Here is a 15,409-nt window from a genome sequence, read left to right on the forward strand (position 1 = left end):
TATTGTTTATATTCAACCTTTAGGGATTTCTAGTCGCATCCGTGCGTCTAAATTAAAATGTGCGTTCACACAAGCATTGTGTTCGTCTCCTTTACCAGCTTTGAAAAACGAAACTGTGCGATTGTAGTAGGGTCTTCTTCTTCTTCTTCTTCTTCTTCTTCTTCTTCTTCACGTGTGGATTGTGTTTCTCATATTATTATTTGATAAATGTGTATTGTGTGTGTGTGTTGATTTATTTATATAAATGTGTGTTTTGTTGTTCAGCTCTTTATTATTATTTCTCATCTCGAGTGTGGTTTGATGGATTTGCTTCACTGGACCCCCCTAAACTACTTTCTCTCTTTCCTCTATGGAACTATACGAGCGAAACTCCGATTGGCTGAAGGACTGTCTGCCCAATGCACGCCCCCCCCCCCCCGCCCCGCCCCGCCCCGCCCCGCCCCGCCCCGGCTCGCTGCTTGATCTCCCCGCCCTGCCAATCATCTCCTGCCTTTATAAATGCGGAGGAATATTGTGAGAGGGAGAGCCGGACTTGTGAAGGAGATTCCGCGCTGCAGACTGGAGCTGGAACGCGGAGAGACTTTATGAAACTGATAGATCCGAGTATTTTATATAAACTGCAATAATATAATCTGTGGTAACTAGTTTAATTAACTTCACTATAAGAAACTGATAGATTTAGAGTTTGTTTTATTGTATCATCCCTATATATACTAGACAATTGTTATAGACTGTGAAGTGAAGGTGGCATTGTCATATGGTTTACATTATTGTTAATGTGTTTGAGATTTATAAAATCAATTATTACTAATAAAAACTTGTACAGATTATTTTTGGTGTGTGATTGCTTGGTTTCTCCCAGGTAAAAGAGTTTGCGCGGGAACCAACCACTCGAGGTCCTTGTCCTCGATAAACACAAGGTGGCGCAGTCACATTATTAACATCGATTTAGCAAAGACCTGTTACAAAAAAAATAAGGAGGGGAAACAAATATTCACAAGGTGAAATATTGGGTCCTGGGGGGGGGGGGGGGGAGTTAATATTTGTTTGCTGGGGGAACAAATATTCTGTGACACCGGTACAAAACAAGTCCTGGACACAAAATCCATCACAAAAATAAACCCTTCTTTACAGAGGAGGGTTCTTCACCCTGTCAGTGTCTGTCTGTCTGTGTGTGTGTCTATATATCTCTGTGTGTTTGTGTGTCTGTCTCTCTGTGTGTGTCTGTGTGTGTGTCTCTATCTCTATGTATGTGTGTGCAATGTCTGTCTGTCTTTCTGTGTGTCTTACTGATTTTGGTTTATTATTTTTTTCTTCAGATTAACGGATTGGCGTCGACTGGATCTTACGTTCAGAGCGGACAGAAAGACAAGGCTGCCTCCCAGTCTCTCTTCACTGCCAGTTACGTCTACTAGACCAGTGCGCTCATTAAACTGGGACCAGTAAACCTCACACACTGAGCCACTGCTTTTGCAATCTGAATTTTACATTCCAAAAGATGATTTTTACAAATTAAAAAAAAACAACAAAATGTGAAGACGTCTTTAAATAGCTTTAAATAAAAATCTACACTGTTGGAAAATTAAAGTGTGTGGAAATGCATGATTTTTCTTTTTTCTTTAAGTGATTTATAGCTTAACAAAATAATTTCATAAAGACGACCTGCTTGGAAGTTGCATTAGCTCTCAGATGTACAGTTTTTGAAAGATGTTCTCGCAGACCTGGATGACATGATCACTGGATTAAAGGAAGTTCTGTTTCTGTGCCTCGCACTTGGGAAGGCTGCTGGACTCCCCGCCTCACTTCACCTCTGCAGTGTCTTCTGGGTCATGTTACTGGCTGACGGCATGCCAGTCAGCAGGGGGAGCAGCAGCTGATTGGTTAATGACTGGAAAAAAGCCAGCGAAGGGGCGGGGACAATTTCACCCTCCCGGTGCACAAGGAAGTGCAACCCTAACTGAAACCATGGCTTGCAAACAGATTTCTTTAACTGGGTGTAGCACTGTAGCACATGTTTGTTTGACTATAGCAGCTAGACTAGAGCACAGTGTTTGACTGACTATAGCAGCTAGACTAGAGCACAGTGTTTGATTGACTATAGCAGCTAGACTAGAGCACAGTGTTTGATTGACTATAGCAGCTAGACTAGAGCAGTGTTTGATTGACTATAGCAGCTAGAGCACAGTGTTTGATTGACTATAGCAGCTAGACTAGAGCAGTGTTTGATTGACTATAGCAGCTAGACTAGAGCACAGTGTTTGACTGACTATAGCAGCTAGACTAGAGCACAGTGTTTGATTGACTATAGCAGCTAGACTAGAGCACAGTGTTTGATTGACTATAGCAGCTAGACTAGAGCAGTGTTTGATTGACTATAGCAGCTAGAGCACAGTGTTTGATTGACTATAGCAGCTAGACTAGAGCACAGTGTTTGATTGACTATAGCAGCTAGACTAGAGCACAGTGTTTGATTGACTATAGCAGCTAGACTAGAGCACAGTGTTTGACTGACTATAGCAGCTAGACTAGAGCACAGTGTTTGATTGACTATAGCAGCTAGACTAGAGCAGTGTTTGATTGACTTTAGCAGCTAGACTAGAGCAGTGTTTGATTGACTATAGCAGCTAGAGCAGTGTTTGATTGACTATAGCAGCTAGACTAGAGCACAGTGTTTGATTGACTTTAGCAGCTAGACTAGAGCAGTGTTTGATTGACTATAGCAGCTAGAGCACAGTGTTTGATTGACTATAGCAGCTAGACTAGGGCACAGTGTTTGACTATAGCAGCTAGACTAGAGCACAGTATTTGATTGACTATAGCAGCTAGAGCAGTGTTTGATTGACTATAGCAGCTAGACTAGAGCAGTGTTTGATTGCTGACTATAGCAGCTAGACTAGAGCAGTGTTTGATTGACTATAGCAGCTAGACTAGAGCACAGTGTTTGATTGACTATAGCAGCTAGACTAGAGCAGTGTTTCATTGCTGACTATAGCAGCTAGACTAGAGCACAGTGTTTGATTGACTATAGCAGCTAGACTAGAGCACAGTGTTTGATTGCTGACTATAGCAGCTAGACCAGAGCACAGTATTTGATTGATGACTATAGCAGCTAGACTAGAGCAGTGTTTGATTGCTGACTATAGCAGCTAGACTAGAGCACAGTGCCTCTGTGAAGAATCTGCTCATGGACCCAACAGGCTTGTTATTGTTGAGAGTTATGTGTGAAGAATCACAATTAAAATGTCCAGTTTAAGGATCCAATTCATTCATATGTGTAATGGTCTCATTTAATCAGCACTCTGCTGTCATGAATGTCTTTCTTTTTACGAGTTCAAGATTGCCGAGGTAAACAATTGAGCAGTAAATCACACAACACCGTTATATCTTTTATACATTTTATCAAGAAAGATAGAAAATAGATGCGCTACAAAAACAGAACAGAAGATTCATATCAAAATAGCAGAAATCAGTTCACTGAGTTTAGCAATGAATAATATTCAGGGAGCATCTCAGCTTCAGTGTAAATATTGATTACATGGAAAATAATGCATTCATCTATTGTCTAGAAAGTCTTTTATCATTATTTATTTCTTAGCAGACACCCTTATCCAGGGAGACTTACAGCTGTTACAAAATATCACAGTACAAAATTAGAGGGGGGAGGGAGGAGAGAGGGAGAGAGGGAGAGTAGAGGGGATGGAGGAGAGAGGGAGAGTAGAGAAGGCAGGGAGGAGAGAGGGAGAGTAGAGACGAAGGAGGAGAGAGGGAGAGTAGAGAGGATGGAGGAGAGAGGGAGAGTAGAGAGGATGGAGGAGAGAGGGAGAGTAGAGAGGATGGAGGAGAGAGGGAGAGTAGAGAAGGCAGGGAGGAGAGAGGGAGAGTAGAGAGGATGGAGGAGAGAGGGAGAGTAGAGAGGGTGGAGGAGAGAGGGAGAGTAGAGAAGGCAGGGAGGAGAGAGGGAGAGTAGAGAGGATGGAGGGGAGAGGGAGAGTAGAGAGGGCAGGGAGGAGAGAGGGAGAGTAGAGAGGGCAGGGAGGAGAGAGGGAGAGTAGAGAGGATGGAGGAGAGAGGGAGAGTAGAGAGGATGGAGGAGAGAGGGAGAGTAGAGAGGATGGAGGAGAGAGGGAGAGTAGAGAGGATGGAGGAGAGAGGGAGAGTAGAGAAGGCAGGGAGGAGAGAGGGAGAGTAGAGAGGATGGAGGGGAGAGGGAGAGTAGAGAGGATGGAGGAGAGAGGGAGAGTAGAGAGGGCAGGGAGGAGAGAGGGAGAGTAGAGAGGATGGAGGAGAGAGGGAGAGTAGAGAGGATGGAGGAGAGAGGGAGAGTAGAGAGGATGGAGGAGAGAGGGAGAGTAGAGAAGGCAGGGAGGAGAGAGGGAGAGTAGAGAGGATGGAGGGGAGAGGGAGAGTAGAGAGGATGGAGGAGAGAGGGAGAGTAGAGAGGATGGAGGAGAGAGGGAGAGTAGAGAGGGCAGGGAGGAGAGAGGGAGAGTAGAGAGGATGGAGGAGAGAGGGAGAGTAGAGAGGATGGAGGAGAGAGGGAGAGTAGAGAAGGCAGGGAGGAGAGAGGGAGAGTAGAGAGGATGGAGGAGAGAGGGAGAGAAGAGAAGGCAGGGAGGAGAGAGGGAGAGTAGAGAGGATGGAGGAGAGAGGGAGAGTAGAGAGGATGGAGGAGAGAGGGAGAGTAGAGAGGATGGAGGAGAGAGGGAGAGTAGAGAAGGCAGGGAGGAGAGAGGGAGAGTAGAGAGGATGGAGGAGAGAGGGAGAGCAGAGAAGGCAGGGTGGAGAGAGGCAGAGAGGATGGAGGAGAGAGGGAGAGTAGAGAGGATGGAGGAGAGAGGGAGAGTAGAGAAGAGAGGGAGGAGAGAGGGAGAGTAGAGAGGATGGAGGAGAGAGGGAGAGTAGAGAGGATGGAGGAGAGAGGGAGAGTAGAGAAGGCAGGGAGGAGAGAGGGAGAGTAGAGAGGATGGAGGAGAGAGGGAGAGCAGAGAAGGCAGGGTGGAGAGAGGCAGAGAGGATGGAGGAGAGAGGGAGAGTAGAGAGGATGGAGGAGAGAGGGAGAGTAGAGAGGATGGAGGAGAGAGGGAGAGTAGAGAAGGCAGGGAGGAGAGAGGGAGAGTAGAGAGGATGGAGGAGAGAGGGAGAGTAGAGAGGATGGAGGGGAGAGGGAGAGTAGAGAAGGCAGGGAGGAGAGAGGGAGAGTAGAGAGGATGGAGGAGAGAGGGAGAGTAGAGAGGGCAGGGAGGAGAGGGAGAGTAGAGAAGGCAGGGTGGAGAGAGGGAGAGTAGAGAGGATGGAGGAGAGAGGGAGAGTAGAGAAGGCAGGGTGGAGAGAGGGAGAGTAGAATGTTTGGCTCCGAATCAGATGTCAATCACACAGTGCATGCATGTGAGTACTGAAAACGTAAATTTAGAAACTGCTGTTAAAACTGCAGAGCTGAAGCTTTCTGGATTTTTGTCTGAGCATAACATAGCCTTGCGAGCCGCTGATCATTTGACTGATGTGCTGAAAGACATTTTTTAGGACTCAAAATTAGCGCAAAATTGGCCGCACAAAGGCTACTGTGATCACAAAGAGAGGGAGGGGATTATTATATAAGAGGGAAGAGAGAGAAAAAGAGAGGGAGGGGATTATTATATAAGAGGGAAGAGAGAGAAAAAGAGAGGGAGGGGATTATTATATAAGAGGGAAGAGAGAGAAAAAGAGAGGGAGGGGATTATTATATAAGAGGGAAGAGAGAAAAAGAGAGGGAGGGGATTATTATATAAGAGGGAAGAGAAAGAGAGGAGAGCAGAAGAGGAGAGAAAGAGGGATCTGGGGATGGAGAGGTGGATGGGAAAGAGAGAGGGAGACAGGAAGGGAGAGTAGGAAAGGGGGTGTAGAGAAATAAAGAGGAGGGGCTCAGGGTAAGAGGGTGGAAGAGTGAGGATTTCTTCTCATCAGCCCAGAAGAGTGCAGAGAGAGTGTCAGTGAAAGTGAAGAGGAGATTGTCTGAGCTGTTTGAATACTTTCCTGGTTCAGACAGCAATGTGTGTTTAATCTGCAGCGCTGACAGGGTCAGGGTCAGGGGACTCCAGCACAAGGTCTGTATTCCTGTCCTCAGTACAGAAGAATGGATAGAGTTTCTCATTGGGATTGAACTCCATGTCAGTGAAAGTGTAGATGTGAGATCTGGTCTCCACATTGTAAAAGGAGAGCTGCCCTTCCTCATAATCCAGATACACCCCCAGCTTCTGGGGCTTCAGGCTCCGGGGGAGGGGGGTCTCGGGGTCAGTGAGAGCAGTGAACGCACCTCCATACCACTTCACAGTCCAGTAACCCTGCTGGGGGGTCATGCTGATCCCCCCCCTCCTCTCGGCAGACTCTCTGCTGACTCCTAATCTCCAGTATGTATTCCACCCCACCTGCACCTGCCAGTAGCGTCTCCCCGAGGTGAAGCTCTCCCTGCCCAGCACACACTCCCAGTAATCAAATCTCTCTGGATTGCGAGGGAGATCCTGCCATGTCTCTCCCAGTCTCACTCGTTTCCCCTCCGCAGACAGGATGAGCGTGGGGTACGCTGTATCAGGGTCCAGAGTCACATCAACTGTGGAGCAGAGAGGAGACATCATTATTATTATTATTATTATTATTATTATTATTATTATTATTATTATGAGCAGTATTATTATTATAAAATAATATAAAAGAGGAACGAAAGAAAGAAAGAAAGAAAAAGAAAGAAAGAAAGAAAGAAAGAAAGAAAGAAAGAAAGAAAGAAAGGTGACAAAGGCAGAAGCTGAGCCTCTTACCTCAATTAAAATGAATCTTGAAATAATAATATTTTCTAGATATAAATATTAACTAAACCCCGAGATCGTCTCGTACAGTAAAGTCTCTTAAATCGACAGGATGAACTCAAGCTGCAGTTTGGAATCGCAGTTGGAATTGTAGCAGTGTTTCGAATTTCGAACTGTAGCGGTGTTCTGTTGTCATGGAAACCGCAGTGAACGCAATGAGCCGCGAGATACGCGATCCTGAAGAGGGGAGAAGAAACACAAACTGAAAGTGTGAGAGAAAACCCTGACGGAGGCTCTTCCGTGACCGGCGAGGGAACAAGATCTGGAGCCCAAACATCTTAGCCTTTTCAGACTAGCACACCCGAGCCGAGCCGAGCCGAGCCGAGCCCCCCCAGCGCGGGTGTGTTCACACTGCTGCTCAAAGAAGCAGCTGCCTGTGGAACGTGACGTCAGATTCCACGGACACGCGCGCACAGAGGAGTGCTGTGGATTTGTTTTGAGAATGGATCCCGAGGTCGGACTGTCCCAAACGATAAAGTACCAAAAGATTTCACACGAATACACAAATATGGGTTTGTGTTTCACATGCTGCTGACTGCAAATACAAACCGAATAATTTCATTTCATATTATTAAAGTTACATTAACTACTACTAATAATAACTTTAAAAAGCTACAGATAGTATTTAAAAATGTCAGGAAACACGTCAGAAAAATAGATTTAAAGCAGGCCTATTAAAAACAAAATCTAAACGAAACATTAAAGAGATTTTTTCTGTACAGCTTGTTTTTATACATGCAATGTTAATAGATGGGATTTTTTAAAATGACCGAATTGAATGTGATTTTCAGATACTTTGCACATTTCCAATATACGGAGCTTATTTCTTTATTTCTTTATTTTCTGTTAAGGACTGGTTTATAAAGTAACCACAAAATAATCTGCGCGATTACTGATCACTTTATTCATTAGAAAAAATGATAATGGTTTATATTGCGTGGCATAAATTAATATTAAACTGATATTAAATGAATGTTAAATTGCATATTAAATTTACATTCAATTATTCCTTGTTACTTTCCATTGACATTCAAGTCAGATTAACTGTATTTTTAATAAGGGGAAATTATTACATATTCAATCGATATTTGGGTAACATTTAGCAAGAAACCAGCTAGTGCACATTTATTAAATATTAATTTAACATTCATTTAATATCTATCGCATATCTATTTAATATTAATTTATGTCACACAATATAAAGCGTTGCTGATAAATACATGGAACTCAATTCATGAAGCAGCAGCAGACCTTGCAGTTCACACACTGTAAGGTTTGATTTGTCTCTGTTTGAAATGATCCCTGTCAGCGTTAAACAATTTAAAGGAGAAATACTTTCCAGAAGACAAGTCTCTGAATTCAACACATCGGCGCCGGTCGCTGCAGGTCTGTGACCAAGAACTGCGTCCATTAAGACATCAGATTCACTTTTTTTGCGGTCTGACGCTTTTATTGTTATGATCGTTTATTTATTTTAATCCTGTTTTATTATTTTTATTTTTTCACAACACTGTTTCGCGCTGCGGTTTAGTCTCATATTTCTCAATCCCTGTGAAATCTTTTGGTAGACTCTATCGTTTCAGGCAGTACGAGTTAACCGCGCCCCCAGCCTTGCTCAGCACAGAGCCAGTACCAGATATCTCGCGAGGCCAGAGTTTCACGGTTCCGGTTCGGATCGACAAAATGACCCGTGTGGAACTAGCCGTACCGTGAGGGCTCGGCTCGGCTGTGCTCGTGTGAAACAGCTATTAGAGACCCCTGCAGCTACTGAACCGAACCAGCCTGGGGAGCCCCCGACACATCGCCATGCATACCGGCACCAATGCCCTGGACCAGCGCGGAGACGTGGCCAAAGCAGTGAGGAAGGTGTCAGAGAGAGCCACGCAGGAGTTCAGACTCCAGAGTTGTCATTTCCACAGAGCAGACACCCCCCCCACACATCACCAGTAATATCAACGCTGAGATCGTCCGGGGCTGTGCTCTGATGCCCAGTGTCCACCTGGCACACCCCCCCACACTGAGCCCCTGGCAGCTGTATGACAGAGTGCACCTCAACCAGGAAGGCGTCTGGGTCTTTGATAAATCCCTCAAGGATACAGCCATGGGCCACAGCCCAGCCAGCTCCCCCCCCCCAGCGCAGCATACAACCAGTGAGGAGACCCCTTGGAGCCACAGGACACACACCAGTGAGGAGACCCCCTGGAGCCACAGGACACACACCTGTGAGGAGACCCCATGGAGCCACAGGACACACACCAGTGAGGAGACCCCCTGGAGCCACAGGACACACACCAGTGAGGAGACCCCCTGGAGCCACAGGACACACACCAGGGAGGAGACCCCCTGGAGCCACAGGACACACACCAGGGAGGGGCCAACCCACCCCTCGCCCACACAGCACAGCACGGCCCAACACTGTCTGAACCATTGCAACCCAGAGCAGCACAGATCAGCCAGGACCAGCCAGACCCAGAGCCCCTCCGAGCACCAACCAGCCACAGCACCAGCTCAGCTAAGCTGGAGCCCTCGCTCAGCCAGCCCCCCCTGCCACCACTGAGCTGGGTGAGATAAAACAGCTCCTCAACACCCTCTGCTCAAGACTGCTGGACTGAGGGGCCCGCAGCACTCGGGTAGGACACAGGAAACCCTAGTTTACCTGGGAAAATACCAGAAACGAATGTGATATGAATATGAAGAAAAACAATGTGTGTGTGTGTGTCAGTGTGTGTGCGTGCATGCGTGCGTGTGTGCGTGTGTGTGTCTCTGTGTGTGTGTGTGTGTGTGTATATCACACACAGTATCACTGCACAGATACATCTACATATTTACTTAATGTTGTAATTTGCAGTTTGTTTTTTTATAAATAATAGAAATTTAAAAAACAAAAAGAGAAAAGCTGAGATCTCCTTCAATCAGCTGCTGAACATCCAGGGTCTGTATTCCTCGGTCTTCAGGCTGAAGAGCACAGACCCTGAGTTTGTTCTCAATGTAAATAATATTGATATTATGATCCTATTAGAGACTCGCTGTCCCTTAGGCTACAGGGAGATCATAGTGCCCTCCCTGAAACACAGCACAGTCACACACGGCAGGGACGCCGGGGGCAATACTAGTGTGGCACAGAGGGGAGCTCGCCCAATCCATCAGCTCAATTAAACAAGGACAGACACACACGTGGCTCAAAATAAACAAAAACGCAGTCCAAGGTGAAACTGACGTTTACCTGTGTGCAGCCTGCACCCCTCCCTCGGAATCCCAAACTACAATGAGGAATATTTTCATACCCTCCACACAGAGATCAGCCATTTCCAGACCCAGGGAAATGTGCTGCTCTGTGGGGATTTCAACACCAGAACAGGAACAGAGCCTGACTGTAGAAGCACACAAGGTAACAGCCATGTATTTGGACAAACCCCTCTGTACCTCACACCTACCTCAATCCACAGAAACAACCCTGATTGTATTGTGAACACAAATGGGAGGCAGTTGGTGCATCTCTTTCAAGCCTGGGGTCTGTACATCATTACTGGCAGGATCAGAGGGGACTCTTTAGGTAGATTCACATACTGCTCAGCTCTTGGGACTAGCGTAGTTGATTACGCCATCACTGACCTGGACCCCTCCTTTATTAATGCATTCACTGTCAAGCCACAAACACCTCTGTCAGGCCACAGTCAAATTACTGTGTTCCTATAAAGAACAAGACAGCCCAGTAACACACTAATACAGCCATGCAAGCTGTACCATCTGAACCATACTTATAAATGGGCTCCAAACAGCACAGAGGAATTCGATAAAGCAACTGGCTCTCCTGAAAACACTAACCTTACTGACACCTTCCAAATCACACAGTGCTAGCCTAATGTGAGAGGAGTAAATCTGGCAGTTAATCAATCACATGAATGAAATATTAGAACAAACAGCAAGCAAGGCAAATCTCAAAAAAATGAACAAGTAAAAAACAATCAGAAGCACAAACCCAAAGAAAAATGGTTTGATGATGAATGTGAAACAATAAGGAAAAAACTAAGACAAGAATCAAATCAAAAACATCATCAGCCACACAACCCAGATTTACACCTCAGGTACTGCGAGACCCTAAAGCAACACAAACACACCCTGAAACAGAACAAAGAGAAACACATGAACACAACCCTCACAGACACCGAGGAATCTATTAACCAAAATCAGTTCTGGGAATGTGGAACAATATGAACTCCACACACAAACAAGAACTGACAATACAAAATGAAACTACACCCACCCCTCGTTATATCGACCCTCGCTATCCTGCGGATTCGGATACATCGCGCTCCTGGAGTCGGTTCCCCATCTTTACTGTCTAACTGCACATGCCTTACCTGCAGTATACAATCGGCACTTAGAATTACTGTGAGTTTTATTTCGTACTGCACATCACAAACAACAATATACAAAACAATTAAAAACAAAGCATTAATGTCGTACGAACAATGAGAAAAAGCGGGTTGCGTAGAGGACTTTAATTGGACTCTGACGCCTCTGATAAAACGAGGGAGTGGTTGTACAGTATTTGTTATCGCCTATTTGGGCCCTCGATATACAGTGCCGTGAAAGTATTTGCCCCGTCTGATTTTCTGCATTTTTGCACATTTTTCACATTGTATTTGGTCAGAATTTTTTGTGGTTTGTAGTAGTATATAGAGGGAGTGAGAGAAAAAATGACACAAAAGAAATTCCTAAAGAGTTGTTGATGCCTATCAGTCTGGAAAGGGTTACAAAGCCATTTCTAAGGCTCTGGGGCTCCACCGAACCAGTCTCTTTTTCTTGTTCTTCAACCATTCTGATGCAGACTTGCTTGTGTGTTTCGGATCATTGTCTTGCTGCATGACCCAGCTGCGCTTCAGCTTCAGCTCACGGACGGATGGCCTGACATTCTCCTGTAGAATTCTCTGATACAGAGCAGAATTCATGGTTCCTTCAATGATGGCAAGGCGTCCAGGTCCTGATGCAGCAAAGCAACCCCAAACCATGACAATACCACCACCATGCTTGACCGTTGGTATGAGGTTCTTACTGTGGAGTGCAGTGTTTGGTTTTCGTCAGACATAACAGGGCCCATGTCGGCCAAAAAGTTCAACTTTTGACTCATCTGTCCATAGAACATTGTTCCAGAACTCTTGAGGATCATCCAGGTGCTTTTTGGCAAACTTGAGACGAGCATTCATGTTCTTCTTAGTGAGCAATGGTTTCCGCCTTGCTAGTCCCATTTTTGCCCAGTGTCTTTCTGATGGTGGAGTCATGAACACTGACCTTAGCCGAGGCGAGAGAGGCCTGCAGATCCCTGGATGTTGTTCTAGGGTTCTTTGTGACTTCCTGGATGATTTTACGCCTTGCTCTTGGAGAGATTTTGGCAGGACGGCCACTCCTGGGAAGAGTCACTACTGTCCCAAACTTTCTCCATTTGGACAATATGGCTCTGACTGTGGTTCGGTGGAGCCCCACAGCCTTAGAAATGGCTTTGTAACCCTTTCCAGACTGATAGGCATCAACAACTTTTTTCCAGAGGTCTTCAGGAATTTATTTTGTTCGTGGCATGATGTGCCTCTAGAACCTGTGTGCTGACAACTTCACTCTGATGGTAAGGGCCAAAGTCAGTCAGATTTATATTGGGCAGGGCTGGCCCAAATCAGGCCTGGTTGTTAACCAAAGTACTCAAACAGCTGACCCTAATTATCCCTTTAATTGGGTTGAGTTAACTGGGGGGGGGACAATAACTTTTTCACACCTGAAGACTGCGTGTTTGATTACCTTGCACACCAAACAAATGAAAGAAGCACCAAACTTTGGTGTCATATTTTTCTCTCAGACTCCCTCTATATACTACTACAACCCCCCCAAAAATCTGACCAAATACAATGTGAAAAATGTGCAAAAATGCAGAAAATCAGACAGGGGGCAAATACTTTTTCACGGCACTCTATATTTTTATATAAACAGTATCAGTCAAAAGTTTGAGTACACCTGCTTGAAACCAGGTTTTTCATGATTATCTATGCTTTTAACTGTATAAACTTGTCTATAAACACTTAATATTTCATTATATGCTACGTGTACTTATATAAGCTGATAATCATACGTGAATTGCATTCAAAAATTTTATTTTTAAATGAAAATGTAAATCTTGTCAATTTCAATGAAATGGTCACCCAAAGCAAGGGGATTTCAGTCTGAAGCCCAAGTCAGTTAAAAGTCTGAAATGTGTATAACACGGTGTTAGAACACTGGCCTAAGTATAAAAGTGTCTTTGTTAGATGTTCTCCGAGTTAACTAGCATGTTACCTAATTAACCTTTTGTCACCAATTATTGTTAACAGGTGAGGGTCCATGATTACTATAAATATAGGTAGCATAGGCACAAGTTTGTCATTCCTGAATGTAAGGGAGCAGAAAATGGCAAAATACGCTCAGTTAAGCAAAGAAAAAAGAAAGTCTGTAATTGCTTTAAGAAATGAAGGTCAATCTTTAAGACAAATCGCAAGAACTTTGCAAGTGTCTTTAACTGCTGTGGCCAAGACCATCAAACGATTTGAAGAAACTGGCACTCATGAGGACCGAACAAGGTCAGGCAGGCCAAGGGTGACCTCAGAATCAGAGAACAAATTCATTCGAGTCACAATTCTGCGAAACACGCGATTAACTGCCCCTGAAATACAAGCTCAGCTAAATGCTACTAGAAGTACAGATGTTTCAACATCAACTGTTCAGAGGAGATTGCGTGAAGCTGGCCTAACTGGAAGAATTGCTGCAAAGAAACCATTGTTAAAGAGTGCAGAATAAGAGGAAGAGACACAGAAACTGGACGTTTGAGGAGTGGAAGTCGGTCTTATGGACCGATGAGTCAACATTTGAAATATTTGGGTCCAACCGCCGAGTTTTTGCAAGACGCAGAGAGCGCATGAGTTCTACATGTGTGGTTCCCACTGTCAAGCATGAAGGAGGCAGTGTTGTGGTCTGGGGTTGCTTTGCTGGTGACAGAGCTGGTGATCTTTAGCATGGCTATCACAGCATACTTCAGAGGCATGCCATTCCATCAGGATTACGGCTAGTTGGGCAGTCCTTCATTCTGCCCAACTAGCCGTAATCCTGATGGAATGGCATTCAGAACTATCTATCGAAGAAGGAAAGTGAAGGACAACTCAATCTAATGACCTGGCCTGCCCAGTCACCAGACCTCAATCCAATAGAACTTGTATGGGATGAACTGGACAGAAGAGCCAAAGCAAAGCTACCCACAAGTGCCCTACATCTCTGGGAATTGCTGCAGAAGCGCTGGGAAGACATGTCGGGTGATTTCCTGCTGAAACTTGTTAACCGAATACCTTGTGTTTGTGCGGCTGTTATTAAGGCAAAGGCTGGCTATATTGAGGAATCCAAGATTTAGAGACAGTTTACAATTTTCTTGAACATTGCTTTGATACTCCTTATGTTTTGTTTTGTATATTGTAACATGTGTTTTCATTTTCAAGTATTTACAGAAACGTATACGACGTAAAACATTGTCAATTATGAAAAAAAACTAGTTTCCAGCAAGTGTACTCAAACTTTTGACTGGTACTGTATATATATATATATATATATATATATATATATATATATATATATATATATATATATATATATATATATATATCAATTATTTGTTTCTTAGCAGATGCCCTTATCCAGGGCGACTTACAATTGTTACAAAGAAGAGCAAAGAAGAGCAACCAGAATTATCACGGGTTTAAAAGGCATGTCGTATGCAGACAGGCTAAAAGAATTGAATCTATTCAGTCTTGAACAAAGAAGACTATGCGGCGATCTGATTCAAGCATTCAAAATCCTAAAAGGTATAGACAATGTCAACCCGGGGGACTTCTTTGACTTGAAAAAAGGACCAGGGGTCATAAATGGAGATTAGATAAAGGGGCATTCAGAACAGAAAATAGGAGGCACTTTTTTACACAGAAAATTGTGAGGGTCTGGAACCAACTCCCCAGTAATGTTGTTGAAGCTGACACCTTGGGATCCTTCAAGAAGCTGCTTGATGAGATTCTGGGATCAATAAGCTACTAACAACCAAACGAGCAAGATGGGCTGAATGGCCTCCTCTCGTTTGTAAACTTTCTTATGTTCTTATGTTACAAGATATCACATTATTTTTACATACAATTACCCATTTATACAGTTGGGTTTTTATAGGAGCAATCTAGGTAAAGTACCTTGCTCAAGGGTACAGCAGCAGTGTCCCCCACCTGGGATTGAACCCACGACCCTCCGGTCAAGAGTCCACAGCCCTAACCACTACTCCACACTGCTGCCCCCGGTGTGTCTGTGTGTGTGTGTATATATATATATATATATATATACACAGTACTGTGCAAAAGTTTTAGGCAGGTGTGAAAAAATGCTGTAAAGTAAGAATGCTTTCAAAAATAGACGTGTTAATAGATTATATTTATCAATTAACTAAATGCAAAGCGAGTGAACAGAAGAACAATCTAAATCAAATCCATATTTGGTGTGACCACCCTTTGCCTTCAAAACAGCAT

General features: G+C 44.4%; 1 protein-coding gene and 1 long non-coding RNA gene across 2 annotated transcripts in view; one reads left to right on the plus strand and one right to left on the minus strand.

Annotated features, from left to right (window-relative positions):
- Positions 1-456: 456 nt before the first annotated feature.
- LOC131725016 (uncharacterized) lies at positions 457-1,447 on the plus strand. Its single transcript, XR_009320388.1, has 2 exons — positions 457-637; positions 1,320-1,447. It is a non-coding gene; the product is annotated as an uncharacterized LOC131725016 (long non-coding RNA).
- A 1,931-nt stretch (positions 1,448-3,378) lies between these two features.
- Positions 3,379-15,409, minus strand: part of LOC117410028 (butyrophilin subfamily 1 member A1-like) — a 69,743-nt gene continuing 57,712 nt past the window's right edge. The window contains exon 12 of the mRNA XM_059018337.1: positions 3,379-6,583. Coding sequence (XP_058874320.1) covers positions 6,033-6,583 — 551 coding nt within the window. The 3' untranslated portion in view covers positions 3,379-6,032. The remainder of the gene's footprint in view (positions 6,584-15,409) is intronic.

Source organism: Acipenser ruthenus, chromosome 59 (assembly GCF_902713425.1).
Source record: "Acipenser ruthenus chromosome 59, fAciRut3.2 maternal haplotype, whole genome shotgun sequence".
NCBI lineage: Eukaryota > Metazoa > Chordata > Actinopteri > Acipenseriformes > Acipenseridae > Acipenser > Acipenser ruthenus.